General features: G+C 44.0%; 1 protein-coding gene across 1 annotated transcript; it reads right to left on the reverse strand.

The window, feature by feature from the left end:
• Positions 1-4,032: 4,032 nt before the first annotated feature.
• Positions 4,033-7,287, reverse strand: LOC104701130 (CBS domain-containing protein CBSX6). The gene is made up of 2 exons (XM_010416771.3): positions 6,492-7,287; positions 4,033-5,221 (listed from the first exon to the last, which is right to left on the reverse strand). The coding sequence occupies exons 1-2, from the start codon at positions 6,839-6,841 to the stop codon at positions 4,294-4,296; spliced, it is 1,278 nt and encodes a 425-aa protein (XP_010415073.2). The 5' UTR covers positions 6,842-7,287; the 3' UTR covers positions 4,033-4,293.
• Between the last annotated feature and the right edge of the window lie 8,772 nt (positions 7,288-16,059).

Consider the following 16,059-nt stretch of genomic DNA (forward strand, 5'->3'; position numbering starts at 1 on the left):
GTGAATTTGAGTTAATATTCTAGGAGATATTGGCAGTTTCGTGGGGCGTTTTGTTTCAGTCGCGGATTGAGACCAGCGGGTGTTTCGGGATCGATTGCGGTTTCATCTGAGATCTGATCGTGCTGAAATTTTGTGGGAAGATTTGGAATGTATAGTCCTTACTTTTCACCGGAGATATTAGAAAGTTAACGGTTCGTTTTGATTTTGTGGTTTCACTTGTGCGGTTGTTTGTTTCTGATTTTTCTGGCAGTTTGTTTTCAATGTTTGTTTATTGTTCTGATCGGTTGTAGGAGCGAGTTTGGTTGTTCTTGGATATTGGAGAGCCTCTCATTTGGTTGTTGTTATTTTCGTGAATCACTTGTTAAGGTGAGCGCGTGACCATGAGCTTATCTAAGCGATTGGGTTGTATGACTTATTTTGTGTGATGATGTGTAGGTATGGTGAAAGTGTTATTGGTTGTTCTGTTTAATGGTTGGTTTGTTATATTCTATTTGTAGTTGTACTCTCGATTTGCTTGTGTGTATAGCTCGTAGATGGGAGGATCGCCTCACTGGGTATTTCTGGTAATACTCACGCATCTCATTGTGTTTGTGGTGGAGGTAGAGGCAAAGTGTGACCGTGGGATCATGGCAATGAAAAGGAGGATGTTCTAGTGGCTCGCTTGGTTGTTGTCTGGCTTTTGTTAGGTTGCTATAGTTGAGTCCTAGAATGTTGTTTAAGATTGCTGGTTCCTTGGTTTATTGGTTATTTATTGGTTTTATCATTTCCGTTGTTTGGTGTGATTGTGGTTAGGTGGCTAATGGGTATGGGACCACTAGCTTAGTTTTTTATTATTATTTTATACTTATATATTTATTATTTATTATTTATTATTTATTATTATTTATTTTTAAAAAAACGGGTCGAGTCGTTTCATGCAGTAACTCGTCAAAAATTCTGGAATCGGGAACCACATGCCGCACTTAGTAAAAAAATCAACATAGACGCAGAGATGACCTGCTAGGCAGTCCCATGGACGTTCGTTGATACTCGGCAACGCAAGCTGCAGGTTGTGTGGCATTTCGCAGAGGTCGAACATACGGGCTATGGAAATTTCATTGCTCAGGGTTCTTCCTACATCGCTGGGGATGCATTCTTTATCTCCCATACGACCTTTGCGACGTCTCGGAACCCTGTTACCCACAGCTAAGCTAGCGACCAGAGACCTAGGAGCACACTCCAAACCAGTGCGTTCTTCGTACGCGAGCACCTTCCCGCGGCGCTGACCTGAAGGATGTGGAATCAGACTAAGGTGTTGGTTACCCATAGGAAACATATCTTCGAGATTCCGAACATCCTCGTCCGTAAGATCAGGTAGGACGCCCTTCTCCTCCGTTGGATTCCACCATAAAGGACAACCCGCTCTAGTTTAGTCGAGACCTCTCTCTAGCGTACGATACTGATCATCTCCAAACTCCTCCGGAACGTCACCAAAGATATCATCTCCAGAAGCCATGGCGCGAGACCTTGCAAAACAAACCAAGCAACAAGTCAGTATTGAAGCGACAAACCACATCAAAAACGCTATAATATTCGAGACATATCGATCACACCCGAATTATATCGTCCAACTTACTACACAACAGGTACCATCCAGCATACTGTCCTATCTCGCATACAACATCTACCTTCATGCTACACGCGCACATCTCGACTCATACGAGCTCGTAAGTTTCTCCGCAAGCGGTGATCTCGTCGACGTGTCTCGACCCCACCAACCTTTGACATCATCTCGCGAACACAGCATCTCGAGCACCCTCTAGCTCGTCACCTCGCAGCTCGCTAAATTCTCGATCTCGCCGACAATCAGCCCATCCGTGAACAACACGAATCGCACCATCACGCCAATGTGCCATCACACGGCCTCGGAGGAAGAAACCTCGTCACCTCGTCACCAAAACCTCAATCTCACCAATCGGACAAACATCGAACTTGGCACATCGTCACGCGAACACGTCCATTAACACATGCGCGAGCCAGCCATCTCGCCTTTAAACGCGTACGATCTCGCAAGCCATCAGCCATCTCGCCATGGATCTCGCAAGCCAACCCATCTCGATCTCGCAAGCATATCTCTTTACGGCGACCTCGACACGATCCTTGGGCTCACCAGCATATCCCGTATGCAAGCAATCAACTTGACTTCGGCCGATCTCGTCAACTCAACCTCGGCAACTCGAGCTCGCCATCTCAGGTTCAACACGACCTCGATCTCGCTAATACGTCTATCTCGCCCGTATGACGTCTATCTCGCTAATACGCCCATCTCTCCATCTCGATAATACGGCGCCGTTACGCGTATCTCGCGGAAACACCGTCAACCTCGTCGCCGAAAGTGTCACAATCTCGCACCATGACACCAACACTTGGGTAGCGAGCATATCGCAAACAAAAAACACTTCGAGCCTCAAGCACCACTATCCACGATCACGCCATAGCCACATCACGCTATCTGTTGTACATCACGATTAAAATACCACCTAGCGTGCCATCTCGCAGTCGCGTCTCCAGCGCGCCATCATCTTTACAACATCACACCATAGCGATCCAAGCGTCTCCTGGACCGATACGCCTAACGGTCTCCGCCAGATCTGGCTAGCGACAGCTCAGCCCGCACCATCAGAGAGCGATGCCGCTAGCGATGGAGTGACGGCAATAGCACGGAACCACTAACCCCCGATGCGGGGGCGAGCGGCATCTAGGCCGAGCGCCTATAGGTCTCGGCCAGTTCCGGCGAGACCGAAGCCGCGAGGTGACAGGGAAAAGCGGATCAGCAGGGGAATAGTTGGCGGCGCACAGCAACGAAGAGATTGGGAGTGACTGGTGAAGAAGCCATGGCGAGCGGCGAGAAGGCAGGTTCGGCGTGCTCGGCGAGACCATGGCCCATACGAACCAAAAATAAAAAAAAAGCAAAGAGATAAGGGAGAGAGAAATTACCTTATGGGAATAGAAGAAAGTTAGAAGTAAAAAAATAAGTCAAGGAGACATATATATATGGGGGACCAGCACGTTGACCGAGGTAAAAAAGAAAACCCTAATTTTGAAGCTATATCTACTTCCTGCATCTCGGGAAACGTGCAGAACACGCAAAACTCCCGTTTAAAACCTGACAGACCTAGAAAAATGTGTGCAATGCACTATTCATCCCGAAACTCTATGTATGTCTCGAAAAACGTGCGCAACAAATTATTCATCCGAGAACTCTCCGGATTTTTCGAAAAACGTGTGCAACGCACTTTTCATCCCATAATTTTCCGGACATCTCAAAAAACGTGCGCAATACACTATTCATTCTGGAATCTTCCGGGCATCTCGAAAAAACGTGCGCAATGCACTATTCATCCCGGAATCTTTCGGATACCTCAAAAAACGTGCGCAACGCACTATTCATCCAGGAACGTTCCAGAAGATCTTCAAGCTCTTAAAAATCTTCTGCTCACTGTGAATGACGGACCTAGAGACGTGGAGTTGCACCCGACGAGCTCAAGCAAGTCATCGCTCATCGGACTAGAGGGGACTATTGTTGGATATGGCCATATGGACTTCGCCCCCAACATTTTAGGAAGCCCAAACAGAAGATTCTCAAGAAAGTTAGGGTCTAAAATTATGGACCTGGCCTATTTGGCCGCAAGAGCAAAATCATCATTTGCGGAAGAGATAGAGGGGACCCTAGGTCAATGGCCCACTATAAATAGAGATGTCATTGTTAGAGCTCTGGCTCCAAAATCTTGGCAATCAGAGAAAAGAGCAATTATTATCGTATTAACTGTGCTTAGATCTTTAATTGTATTTTCCGTAAACTCTTACTTTTAATTCTACGTTAATAAAAAGACCAGTTCCAATTTATCCCCATTAATATTTTTATTATTTATATTGTCGATTTCTTACATCAACAAATATACATACTTGTCTTAACTCATAATCAGATTATTCTAAATAATGTATTCAAAATCCAAAATATATAACTTTAACTTTGATACAATAAACCCAGCATTGCGGAGGAGAGAGTTCACAACTTTACATTGTAATGAATGAGTAACAGCTTTGACCGTGTTTGTTGAATAAAAAGAAGTTAAAAAAAAATAAAAAATAAAAGAGATAATTTAACTTTGCTTCTTGCAGCTGACACTAATAATAGTACACAAAAGACTAAACACCCAAAAATATTATCCTTCTATATCCTTAGAACACGTCTTAATAGCAACTTTTTTCACAGGATAACAGAAAGAGAAATGATCATTTTGATTGTAGTCTTTAGCTTTGAGTATCATTCCCAAAACCTTCATAAGACCGATTCGAAGGAACGAAAGCAGAAGGCTGTTTAGTTACAGCAGTCAAGATCTCTCCATATCCCACAACTCCAACAAGAACATCATCTGAATCAGCCTCGGTAACCCAAACATGTGTTGCCCTGTGAGACAGCATTTGAGCCATAACCGCAGCTAAAGAGCTCGATGTTTTGCAAGTTAACGGCGCACTTCTTCCCCTGTACATGCTCCTACCGATGCTCAACCTTGTCGGGCTTGTTGGATTAAAACCGATGCTCCTGCTGCTGAACTTCTTGGCCTTTGTTGCTGTTCCGTTCTGTTCTCCTCCCGGAAATGAAGTTTGGAGGAAGTCGCTGAAAGATCTTGATGACATGTTGTCCTCAACTCCCATCACAAACTGTCCTGCATAGAGATTAGCTAGAGCCCAAGCTGCAGCCAAATAATCACATTTCCATAGCTTCGAAGCTGATATTTCTCCTATTATCTTGAACTGTTGTTCGTTTTCTGTTTGTTCCAACACGGCGATCGCACTAGGGTCACACTGTGGCCTTCTGGTGGCTTCAATGGCTGGAAGAGAGGCTTCAATGAAGTTATAGTTTAGATTGATGATTCCCAGGGTAGAGATTGAGGTGAGTGGCAAAGGAGCTAACGCTCCAAGGACACCGATAAGGAAGCGGATCACGTCTTCCCTTGAGAGACAGCAAAACTTGTCCCGGCTTGAAGTCATGGACGTAGTAGGCCTGTTGGTGGAGTCAGCAGCGAGACCACTGCTACTGCTAGAGTTTTCACTGTTCTTCAGCCATTTTCCGTTGTAAAGAATGGAGAATCTCTTGCTCATACCTCTCCAAACAACGCTTTTAGGAACTAGAAGTCGTCTCACTCCTTGTTTCATCATCTCCAAAGCGTCTATCAACCTTACATTACATTTGATACAACAAAATCACCATCATAGAAAAAGTAAAGATATTAAACAAGGAAGCTAACTCCATCAACAGAAACATCGAATTCCTTGCAACAAAGGAAACATGAAATCAAAAACATTTGGACAAGAGAGCATTCTAATTGAAAAACCAAAAAGTTTCTGCACTCTCGAGAAGTGTGGCATATCCTATTTGGTCAATAAGGTTGAGCAAGGAAGAACAAAGATGCAGATAAAGGCAAGGAACACTGTATTTTTGGATATAAACAGTATTTCAAATCCAGTTGGTCATAGCATTACAGAATATAGTTTGTCACTGGTTGCATACTTAGAGAACAAATCCTAACAGAATTGTTACACTATCAACTTGTTAAAACATGTGTTTTCCTGTTTTTGTACTCGTTAGATGACGTAAAGTTTTTATCACAGTCAACTACAAAGTTAGTTGCAGACATAAAAGAAGGATTGACTAAGGTCTAAGCAAGTAGAAGTTGAGGTGAATAAAAAAAAGTCAAAAAGAGATTGATACACTTGAAACTATTCTCTTTTTAGTATTTGGGTTTCCCAAGATGTTTGCAACATGTTTCTAAACACTGACCACAAGAAAACAAGGCGCTGAAAACATAGAAAACTTCATTTTACTAACCAAGGTTGACAATTTGAAGCACGAGGAAATCTACCTAACTATATATAATCAAATCAATAAAATAAGAAGAACACAAGGTCGTCCCACTTTCTTGTATCTATAATTGAACCTGAAGTTTGGATCAAAATATAAGTGTCAACGCACATGGCCTATATATATCAATACCGAACATGTAGTCTCTGATTAGATCCAACCATGTTCAGAGGACTAAATGCAATCACGGATCTAAGATTCACTCAATTATAACTACACCAAATAAACTAAAAAGAAAAAAAAACGAGATCTTACTAAGTTATGAAGCTTAAGCAAGTGACCCTTTGGGGCAGTAATCTCCAATTTCAAGAAGTTAATGTCCCTCGCAAGCAATGAGTCCTAGGAAAGACCACTAGCCCAAGACTCACTTGGTCAAGTGACCAACTTTGAATTCAACTAAATCCTCATGACACTAGAATCTTATTGCCACCTTACTCTAAGCTATGACCCTTTTTACTGAAGTTAAGATCTTACGTGTATACTACTAAAACTCAAAACCAAACAGAATCAATCAAACCAAGAAACAGTAACTCAAAGTCAGGTCCTTTATTACATTAATTGAACTTTAAGGATAAAAAAAACTAACCTTGTGCCAGGATCAACCTGTTTAAGGAGAGTGTTGTCGGGAGAAACAACCTCAGAGACAGGAATCTTCATAGCTTTCTCTTCTTGCAAACACTCACTCTTAGCCAAAAACGCAACGATGTCCAAAGAATTCAAAATCCCAACGAATCTTTGTTGCCTCATCTCACTATTCTCAACGAACCCAGGAAGCGCCGGCGTCGATCTCTTTCTCCAAACCGGAATCCCACACTCCGTCGACTCACCGATGGCTCGAATCGCAGATTCAACCGTCTCTGTTTCGTAGAACTCAACCATCTCTGGCTTGCCTACGGTTAGATCTCCAACCACGTGATACAAGAACACTGACGCCATCAGAGAGATCTCGCTATAGATCTGTGAATTTTGGAGGTCGAAAGGAGCAGAGAGAGAGTTATAAAAGAGAGTGGAGAAAGACGAGGAGAAGGTGAACGCCGGTGATGGGTGATCGGAGAAGGATCAAAAGGAGAAGAAGAGAATTCGCCATTGAAGTCCCATGAAGCGATCTCTTTGATCAGAGCTTATGTGGATAGAGAGATTGAGTTTGTTGTGTCCGTATAATTGTATTCTTAAGAAAGAAGAATAAACATAACACGATGAAACATACAGTTATGTTGGACGTATCTCTTGTCTTATGTACTTATATGTACTTTTTGGATCTTCATGTAATCAGATTAATAAAAAAAATGACCATAAGATAGATAAGACAAAATACTACAAAATAGGTAACAATTGTTTGACTAGAGAAGAAAAGAATCTTAAGAAGATACATGTTATATTATAAATGTGGATATGATCAATTTTGGGTGTTAAAAAGTTATTAGGAAATGGTTCCATAATGGTAACAAAATGGTCAAAAGAATTTTAAAGACCACAAAAAGGTGAGCACATGTTCATTCATTGAGACAGAGAAGAGCAGTGAGGCTGAGATGGGCACATGTGTTTCTTTGTCATGTTCATCTAGACTATCTCTCTATAGTCTATACACAAGAGGGACAATGGAAAAAACACTCGGTATATTTGATGCCTACTTGGAAAGTGTAAAATTAATTTTACTGTCAAGTTATGGTGCCACCGATTGTTGACCAGCCTATGTTCGTCAATGCTAATAAAATTTTTTATTTACTGCTTAACGTTACCTATTGATAGATTGACATTTAGAAAGAAGTAAATCAACAAAGAAGGACATCATAACATAATGGGAAGTTTTGAGTAGTTCTAGGATGTTGAAGGACTGATACTAAAGATCGAGAATAATGATTTAAAGAGGGCGAAACAAAGAACTTTTATTGAGATAATCAAAGATCGCTGAGTTTACAAGATATCATGCTTTAAGCCGACCGGCTAATTACAGAATGATGTATGCTCAAATTGACTATTTATCTTAGTGCTAGAATCGGATTGTTTCCAGACTCCTGTTCCAGGTTCCTTGATGCATTCTCTATGCCTATCTCTCGGTATTTATAGCTGATAGGACGTCTCACCCTCATACCTCAAGATCAATGTGGTACCGCTTAAGGGCAAGGTCGGTGATCGCCTCTTTGCAGGCTGTCGTTTAATGGGTTGTATGTCTTTATTGGGCCTTCTAGAAATTATGTCGGCCCGATAAGGATGATTTGGTCAGTCAACGATTCTAAGGACTAGGTTGACTATTCGGGAATGGGCTACGTTGGAGGCCTGTTAAGGCAGGGTGAAACCCATATCCAACAATTGTCCCCCCCCCCCCCTTTAGTTCATTGTGGTTGGAGGCCTGTTAAGACAGGGTGAAACTTTGTAAGGCAGTATGCTTAATAAAAGGAATAACGAAGTAACTTTACCAAGAAATTTTATAAGTAGTGGCTGCACCTTTCGAGGTTGCCTACGTACCTTTTTTATATATAAAAAGAATCAAGCCGCTCGTAGTTCAGATTACATAAAATGGTATATATATATATATATATATATATATTTAGTAGAAATAACGCTTAAGGTTGTCGGCATTCCAAGATCTCGGAATTGCTTCGTCGGACATAGTCATTAGCTCGTAGACTCCTGGGCGGACGACTTTGGACACTTGGTAGGGGCCTTCCTATTTTGCGCCGAGCTTCCCTGCGTTGAGTTCGGCGGTGTTCTCAAATACCTTGCGTAACACGAGATCTCCTTCTTTGAAAGATCGCAGATTGACCTTTTTGTTATAATGGCGAGCTGCTGCTTGTTGGTATTTCTGAATTCAGAGTAAGGCATGATCTCGCAACTCCTTGATCTCGTCTAGGCTATCGTAAAGCATTTCTTCGTTTAACTCTAGATTTTTGACTAGCAGGGTTTGGCGTAAACTGCCGACGCTTACTTCGGCTGGTGCAACTGCTTCTAAGCCATATGCTAGTGAGAACGGGGTTGATGTTCATATATTTTACCATGTTTTCCCTTATCATATTCACATATTTTGCATGATTTTCTATCTCATTTGTCCATTAATGTGTAGCTATAGAACTGTTTATGCAATAGAGTAGATTTGCATTGCATTTGCATAGTTACTTGTATAAACAGGTGATTTTGGATCCTCAGGAGCATGGAAGTGATGCTGAAGAAGATTGGAGCTGTCAAAAGAAGGAAACAAGGGATTTGGAGCTGAAGAATCAAGGTCCGGACCCGACCACTCACTCGACCAGACACTCGACCGTGTGCGGAGAAGGACTCAACCGGATGGGAGAAGCAGAAGAAGAGGCCACTCGACCAGCACTCGACCGAGCACCTGGTCGAGTTGACCGAGCCGCCCACCTATTTTGTCTTTTAGCATTTTTAGGGCTTCCCTTCCTTTTCCTATAAAAGGCCTTGTACCCTGTAGCCACCAAGTGAGAGACTTTTTAGAATACAATTCTAGACCTAGTATTTACCCTTTTGGGAATTATCTACTTTTTGCACATCTTTGCTTAGATTCTCTAGCCACTTTTGTAGAAAAACAAAGAAATCTTTGATACTTGTTGGTTTCATAACTTTCTAAGTATTGAGAATTTGAGTTTGATTTCTTCTTCAATATTGTAGATCTTCATCTCATCTATCTAATAATGCAAGTTTCATTGATTTCTGGGTGTATGACTTTGTTCATCATGTTTTGTGATTGTGAGTAGTGGCTTAGGATCTTGAGGATGGATTAGGGTGGATAAAGGTTATGGTTGTTTGGATTGGTCAAGATTGATTGCTTAATATCTCTTATGGGTTAGGTATGCTCTATGCTATTCTTATACTGAGAGGGTAAGGGTAGATCTTAAGCTTCTTAGCATCATACCAATGTCTAAGTTGCTAGATAAGGCTAATACTATAGATTATCATGAAGCAGGCTAAGAGATTAGATGTTTTGTTTGATTTTTGACATTAATGATCTGGTTGTTTAATGTCTGCTTTGATATGTAATAGCTAGTGAGAGCTAGGTCTAAGAAGTATCTTGGCTTGATTGTTATTGTCATGAGAATGAATTAACATGTATTAGAAGATCATTGTCTAGAGATAGCTCATTGTTGATTGAGATTTGTTGACCAATTTAGATAACCATAGCTTGAGTCCATCCCATGAATCCATCCTTAAGACCTTTCTATGATTATTGATTTCCCTGTTTTAAATCCTGTTAATTGATTCTTGTTTGCTACTCGACCATTCTCTGTTTCTGGCATTCGTTCATCTACTCGACCATTCACTCGATCGAGCATCCGATCGAGTGCTTGCTCGAGCTCATTCCACAGTTCTTGTTTTATGTTCTGCATCTTTCTGTTTCATTCCCTTTTTCATTCTAGTTGCATTTCCTGTTGCATTTTGTTTAGTTCCTGTTTAATCCTGTTTCATTACTTGTTTTGCATTAGTTTAATTCTTGTTCCTGTTTCATTCTATTACTGCTTTGATCATTCTGTTTACTTTGCATCTAGTATCTTGTTTTAGTACCTTAACATTCTGCATTTCATAATCATCATTAGGTTGTTAGTGACAAACATCCTTTATATTTGGCTTGACTTAGATGAGTATTCACATCCTGATTGCTTGCATCACACTCATTATGGTTTGACATTCTTTATGCTACAACTACATAAGGGTAATTGAAACACCTTGCATCCACCTATCCATTATCATATCATTCCACCATAACCATATAAATAGCATGTTTCAGGGGTCTGTCCCGACGTTATTCGCGGGGTTGTTCGGTGAGACCACAACACACCATCTAGCTCGTCGGCCCAAAGTCCTTTCTTTTCTTCGAGTCGCTTCTTTAAGCCGTTTATGATCGTCTTGTTAGTGGCTTCCGCCTGGCTGTTACCTTGGGGGTATCTCGGGGTTGACTTGCTAAGGCGGATGCGCCAGCTTGCACAGAAGTCGTCGAATTTCTTGGAGATGAATTGCGACCCGTTATCTGTAACGATTTCATATGGTAGCCCGTGTCGGCATATTATATTTTTCCAGACAAAATTCTGGACCTCGTTTGCTTGAACCTTCTTGTAAGATTCTGCCTCGACCCACTTGGTGAAGTAGTCCGTCAGTATGAGGAGGAATTTTTTGCCGCGCGAGGCAGGAAACGGTCCGACAATATCCATCGCCCATCACATGAACGGGTATGGCGCCGTTGTGGTGGAGAGTAATTCTGTCAGGGCGTGTATATCTGACGCATGCCTCTAACACTTCTCGCATTTGACGGCAAATTGCTCGCAATCGTTGACCATGGTTGGCCAGTATATACCATGCTTTTTGATCTTGAGTGCTAGAGCATGTCCACCTGAGTGGTTTCTGCCGGCCCCTTCGTGCATTTCTTGCATTACCCGGTGGGCCTCTTGTGCCGAAATGCATTGTAATAATATGTCGGCCGCACTCCATCGATAAAGACGCCCTTCTTGAGCCTCCGAGCTTGCCACTTGTCCGCTGGGATTGTCCCTTCGGTTATGTATTGAAGTATCTCTTGTCGCCAGTCGGTTTGCTCAGCTTCGTAGGGTCGCATATCTTCATCGAGATTGGCGGGATCCTGAGGGTCAGCGGATATCATATTGATGTGGTTTCCGGCGTCGATACTACTTGTAGAAATGCTTTCGACGTAAGTCTGGGTCCGAGGTTGATGCTAGGACAGCCAGAGCATATGCGGGAGCATTAGCACTTCGGGGTATTTTGTCAACTACAAAGTGATCAAATTCCTGTGCAACCTCCCTTACTATCTTCAAGTAGGCATCCATGCGACCGCATTTGGTGCCGTACTTACCATTGTACTGATTGGCGACAAGCTGGGAGTCGCAGTAGGCATGAAGTCGCTTTACGCCGATCCTTGCTGCGAGTCGCATCTCGGCGAGTAATGTTTCGTATTCCGACACATTGTTTGTTGCTGTGAAGTTGAGATGGAACGATTGCTCAACAACCTCCCTGGTAGGTGATGTCAGGCGAAATCCGATTCCTGAACCGTGTTGTGACGATGCTTTGTCGACGTGTAAATACCAGTTTTCTTCGGTTGGCGTAGAAGAGGTGAAATGTTGTGGTAGTTCGACGATAAAGTCTGCCAATACCTGAGACTTCATGCATGTCCGGCTGAGGTATTCGATGTCGTACTCGCTTAATTCAACCGCCCATTTTGACATACGACCAGATTGTCCCAGGCTATGAAGAATTTGCCTTAGAGGTTGATTTGTCAGGATAGCGATTGTATGTGATTGGAAGTAAGGCCCAAGTTTGCGAGCCGAGATGACCACGGCGTAGGCTATTTTTTCTAGGTTTGGATACCGTAGCTCGGCCCCGTCTAAAGTCTTGCTGACGTAAAAAATAGGCATTTGTTCACCTCGGTTGTCCCTGAATAGTACCCCGCTGACTGCAGATCCGGACACGGCGATATAAAGATAAAGCTTCTCTCCCTCTTCAGGCTTCGAGAGTATGGGTGGGATGGTCAAATAAGTTTTCAGCTTGACGAATGCATGTTCGCACTCGGTGGTCCATTCATATTCCTTATTCATCGACCGTAGCAATTAGTAAAATGGCAGGCTTTTATCAGTTGACCGCGAGATGAACCGGTTGAGGGCCGCTATTCTGTCGGTCAGTCGCTGGACCTCCCGCTTGTTCCTCGGTGAAGGCATATCGAGTATAGCCTTTGATTTGCTTCGGGTTTGCCTCTATTCCTTTTTTAGTGACGATATATCCTAGGAACCCGCTGGACGTTACGCCAAATGAACATTTCGCCGGGTTTAGCTTCATGCTATACTGGTTCAATGCTTGGAAACATTTTCGCAGATGTTCGACATGATCGCTCGCGCTTGTGGATTTAACCAGCATGTCGTCTATGTACACTTCCATGGTTACCCCCAGCTGGTCGGAGAACATTTTATTGTCGAGGCGCTTGTAGGTGGCTCCGACATTCTTTAAACCAAACGGCATAACTTTATAGCAAAATGTGCCATGATCAGTGATAAAGGCAGTCTTCTCGCGGTCGTCAGTGTGCATTAAAATTTGGTTATATCCTGAGAAGGCGTCCATGAAGGAGAGTAGCGCATTTCCTGCCGTGACTTCAACAAATCTTTCGATGTGTGGCAGCGGGTAGCTATCCTTGGGGCAGACTTTATTTAAATCGGTGAAGTCGATGCACACCCTGCTCTTTCCGTTTTTCTTTTTCACTACCACTGGGTTAGTTAGCCATTCGGGATACTTAACTTCCATGATCGACCCAGCTGCGAGTAATTTCTTGACCTCGTTTTTACTGCTTTGACCACTCAGGACCGAGCTTGCGCCGCTTTTGCTTTACTGGTTTGTAGGTCGGGTCGACGTTAAGCTCGTGACTTATGACGTCCATGCTTATCCTGACCATGTCTTCGAAGGACCAAGCGAAGGTGGAAGCATTGTCTTTCAAGAATTGGATCAAAGTTGTTCTTATTGTTGGATCGAGGTTGGCATCGATTCCAACACATCGCTTCGGGTCGCTTTCATCGATATTAATTACGTCGATCAAGTGGTGCCTTGGAATTTCCTCTGAGCTGGGGGTCGGCGACTCGTCTAGCGCCTTCTATGATTACTATAAGTCAGCAGATTTTTGTAGCTTGCACTCGATGACAAAACAAGTCCTGGCGTCCGCTTGATTTCCTTTAATTATGCATATTTGGCCATTCAGGGGAAATTTAACGCATTGGTGGTACGTTGACGGAACGGCCTTCATATCGTGGATCCAAGGGGATCCTAGAATGATGTTGTAGACCACGACGAATTTGCCATGATGCGACTCCAGATTTGTAGATTGGCAATTTAATGGTGCCGTAAGACATCATTTAATTTCCATTAAAGCCCGTCAGAGGTCGGATTGATGGTTTGATTTCGCCGTCATTGACCTCCATTTTGTCAAGGACATCTCGGAAGATGACATTGACGGAGCTTCCTGTGTCGACCATGATCCTTGTGACTTCGCTTTCGCCGATGTGTAACTCGATGACGAGAGGGTCATTGTGTGGGAAGTTAACACCAAGTAGGTCGTCCGATGTGAATGTGATTGGCGGGACGAATGGTGGTTTCTTGACTGGCCATACTACTGCCGTACCGGCTTTTACGTAATCGTGGATGGAGCGTATGGAATCCCTAAAAGCTGTCAAGCCTCCCATGATCATATTGACAGGACGGCGCGGTGGCCACTGAGTCGCCATTGGGTTGCCGTAAAGGGTATAAGTGCCGAGCGCCATTGGGAATTTGACGCACTGGTGATAAGTTGAGACGATGGCCTTCATCTGATGGAGCCATGGCGTCCCAAGGATGACATTGTAGGGTGTTGGTCTGTCGATGATGGCGAAGTCAAACATGTGGACTGTTTCGTCGACGTATAGGGGTAGTACAATTGTGCCGTGGGAGGTGAGGGAGCTCCCGTCAAAACCAGTTAAGGTTTGTGCGTTCGGCATAATAAGGTGCAAGTCGACTCTCATCCGGGAGAGCGTTCTTCTAAAAATGATGTTCACTGAACTTCCCGTGTCAACTAGGACATCCGGAACTAGGCAGTTGCCGATATTCAGCTCGACGACTACGGGTCCGGTAGGCGAATTGGGCAGTCCGGCGGCGTCTCCTTCTCTGAACGTGATTGGTGCGTATGACCGGCAAATAGGCGGGCTTCCAGCTAGCCGGGCGCTCTTTGTTCGTTCAAAATCATTGGCAGGAAGTGTAGCTCTAGGTGAATCGGGATTGAACGGTAAGCTTCCTATTATGACATTAATTTTGCGACGGGCCGAAGGTGGGGGTGCGTCGGCTTGTAGATTCTCCTGGCCGCCTACTTGATTGTCGGCCTCAACTTGATTAACCTGGTTGTTCGGCGCAGGCCGGTTATTTGAACGACCTTGCTGTCCTAAGAAGTCATGTGCGTTACCACGGCCCCGCAATGCGTTACTTTTATACTGGCGTAACTGAACCGTGACCTCGCCATTGAGGTATTTACCAAGCAATGCATTTTGCAAGTGTATACAGGATTGTGTAGCGTGGCAGGTACATTCGTGCAGCTCGCAGTAGAGGTTATGATCGGGTCCTCTCTCGCGCCCTTTGGTGGGGTCTTCGGTATTAGAACTGACGAGCTAGCAACTGGGGGCAATGGGGCTTCGTTGACGAGGTATGTCGTGCCGCGTTTCTTGCTATCTATGACGTACTCCTTGTCGAGATGCTGACGGGGCTCGTGGTATACCTCTTTTGTCTTGTCGGTCGATAGTTGGGTTCCGGTGGAGGAACGCTTCTTAGCGAGGACAACTTTTTCCTCTTCCATTTCGATGTGGACTACCGCTCGATGGAGGGCGTCTTGGAAGGTAGGGAATCTGTTCAGCTTAAGATCTTCGCGGAATTTTGACTCATACCATAGAGCCCTTTGGAGAGCTGCAAGCGAAACGCTATGGGGGCATTTACTTGTGTGGCAATCTTTTTAAACCTCTCCATGAACTTTCGCAATGATTTGTGTTCTCCTTGCTCGATATTGTGGAGGTCGGCGATTGTCGCGGTAGGGATAGCCAGGATCGAATATTGTTTCAGAAAGGTCAATGAGAGCATGCGGAAACTATCGATCGAGTTGCGCGGCAAGGAGGAAAACCAGCCCAGGGCGTCACCACTCAAGTTTTCTATAAACAGCTGGCACTTTCCAGCATCGAGTTCTTTTGGGGGGAATTCGCATTGGTGAATTGCGATCTCGAAGGATGTTAGATGATGGGTTGGGTCCGAGTCTCCTTTGTATGGGGGCAGGTACTTGATCTTTCAATCCAGACGAACGACGACTCGGCGAATTCGCGCAGTGAACGGAGTCTTCTGGGATTGTTCTAACATGTGGTCGACGTCAGGCGCTGCACTGGTAGCCTGGTGGAACTTCCTTGTGACATCTTTTATCTGGCTTTTGAGCTTGGCCACTTCGCCATTCTGACTCATGTCGACTCTATTGGTGGTTTCCGGATGGTCGGCATTTTCTTGTAACTTTGCACAGATGTTAGAGAGTGAAGCGAAACGTTCCTCCGTCTTTCTGTCTTGGGCGTCTACTTTTTCGAGTATGCTTTGCATTAGTGCGCCTACGTCGAGGGCACTTGTTCCCTCTCCTACCGATCCGTTCGGCGTTGTCGGGGCTCAGG

The sequence above is a fragment of the Camelina sativa genome, chromosome 7 (genome assembly GCF_030686135.1).
Source record: "Camelina sativa cultivar CO46 ecotype springtype chromosome 7, ASM3068613v1".
Lineage (NCBI taxonomy): Eukaryota > Viridiplantae > Streptophyta > Magnoliopsida > Brassicales > Brassicaceae > Camelina > Camelina sativa.

What these genes read in the sequence shown, in the direction of transcription:
- LOC104701130 (XM_010416771.3), bottom strand. Translation starts at nt 6,841, where the DNA reads ATGGCGTCAGTGTTCTTGTATCACGTGGTTGGAGATCTAACCGTAGGC. An exon ending in CAGGTTGATCCTGGCACAAG is followed by an intron (nt 5,222 to 6,491) that starts GTTAGTTTTTTT and finishes ATGTAATGTAAG; the next exon opens with GTTGATAGACGCTTTGGAGA.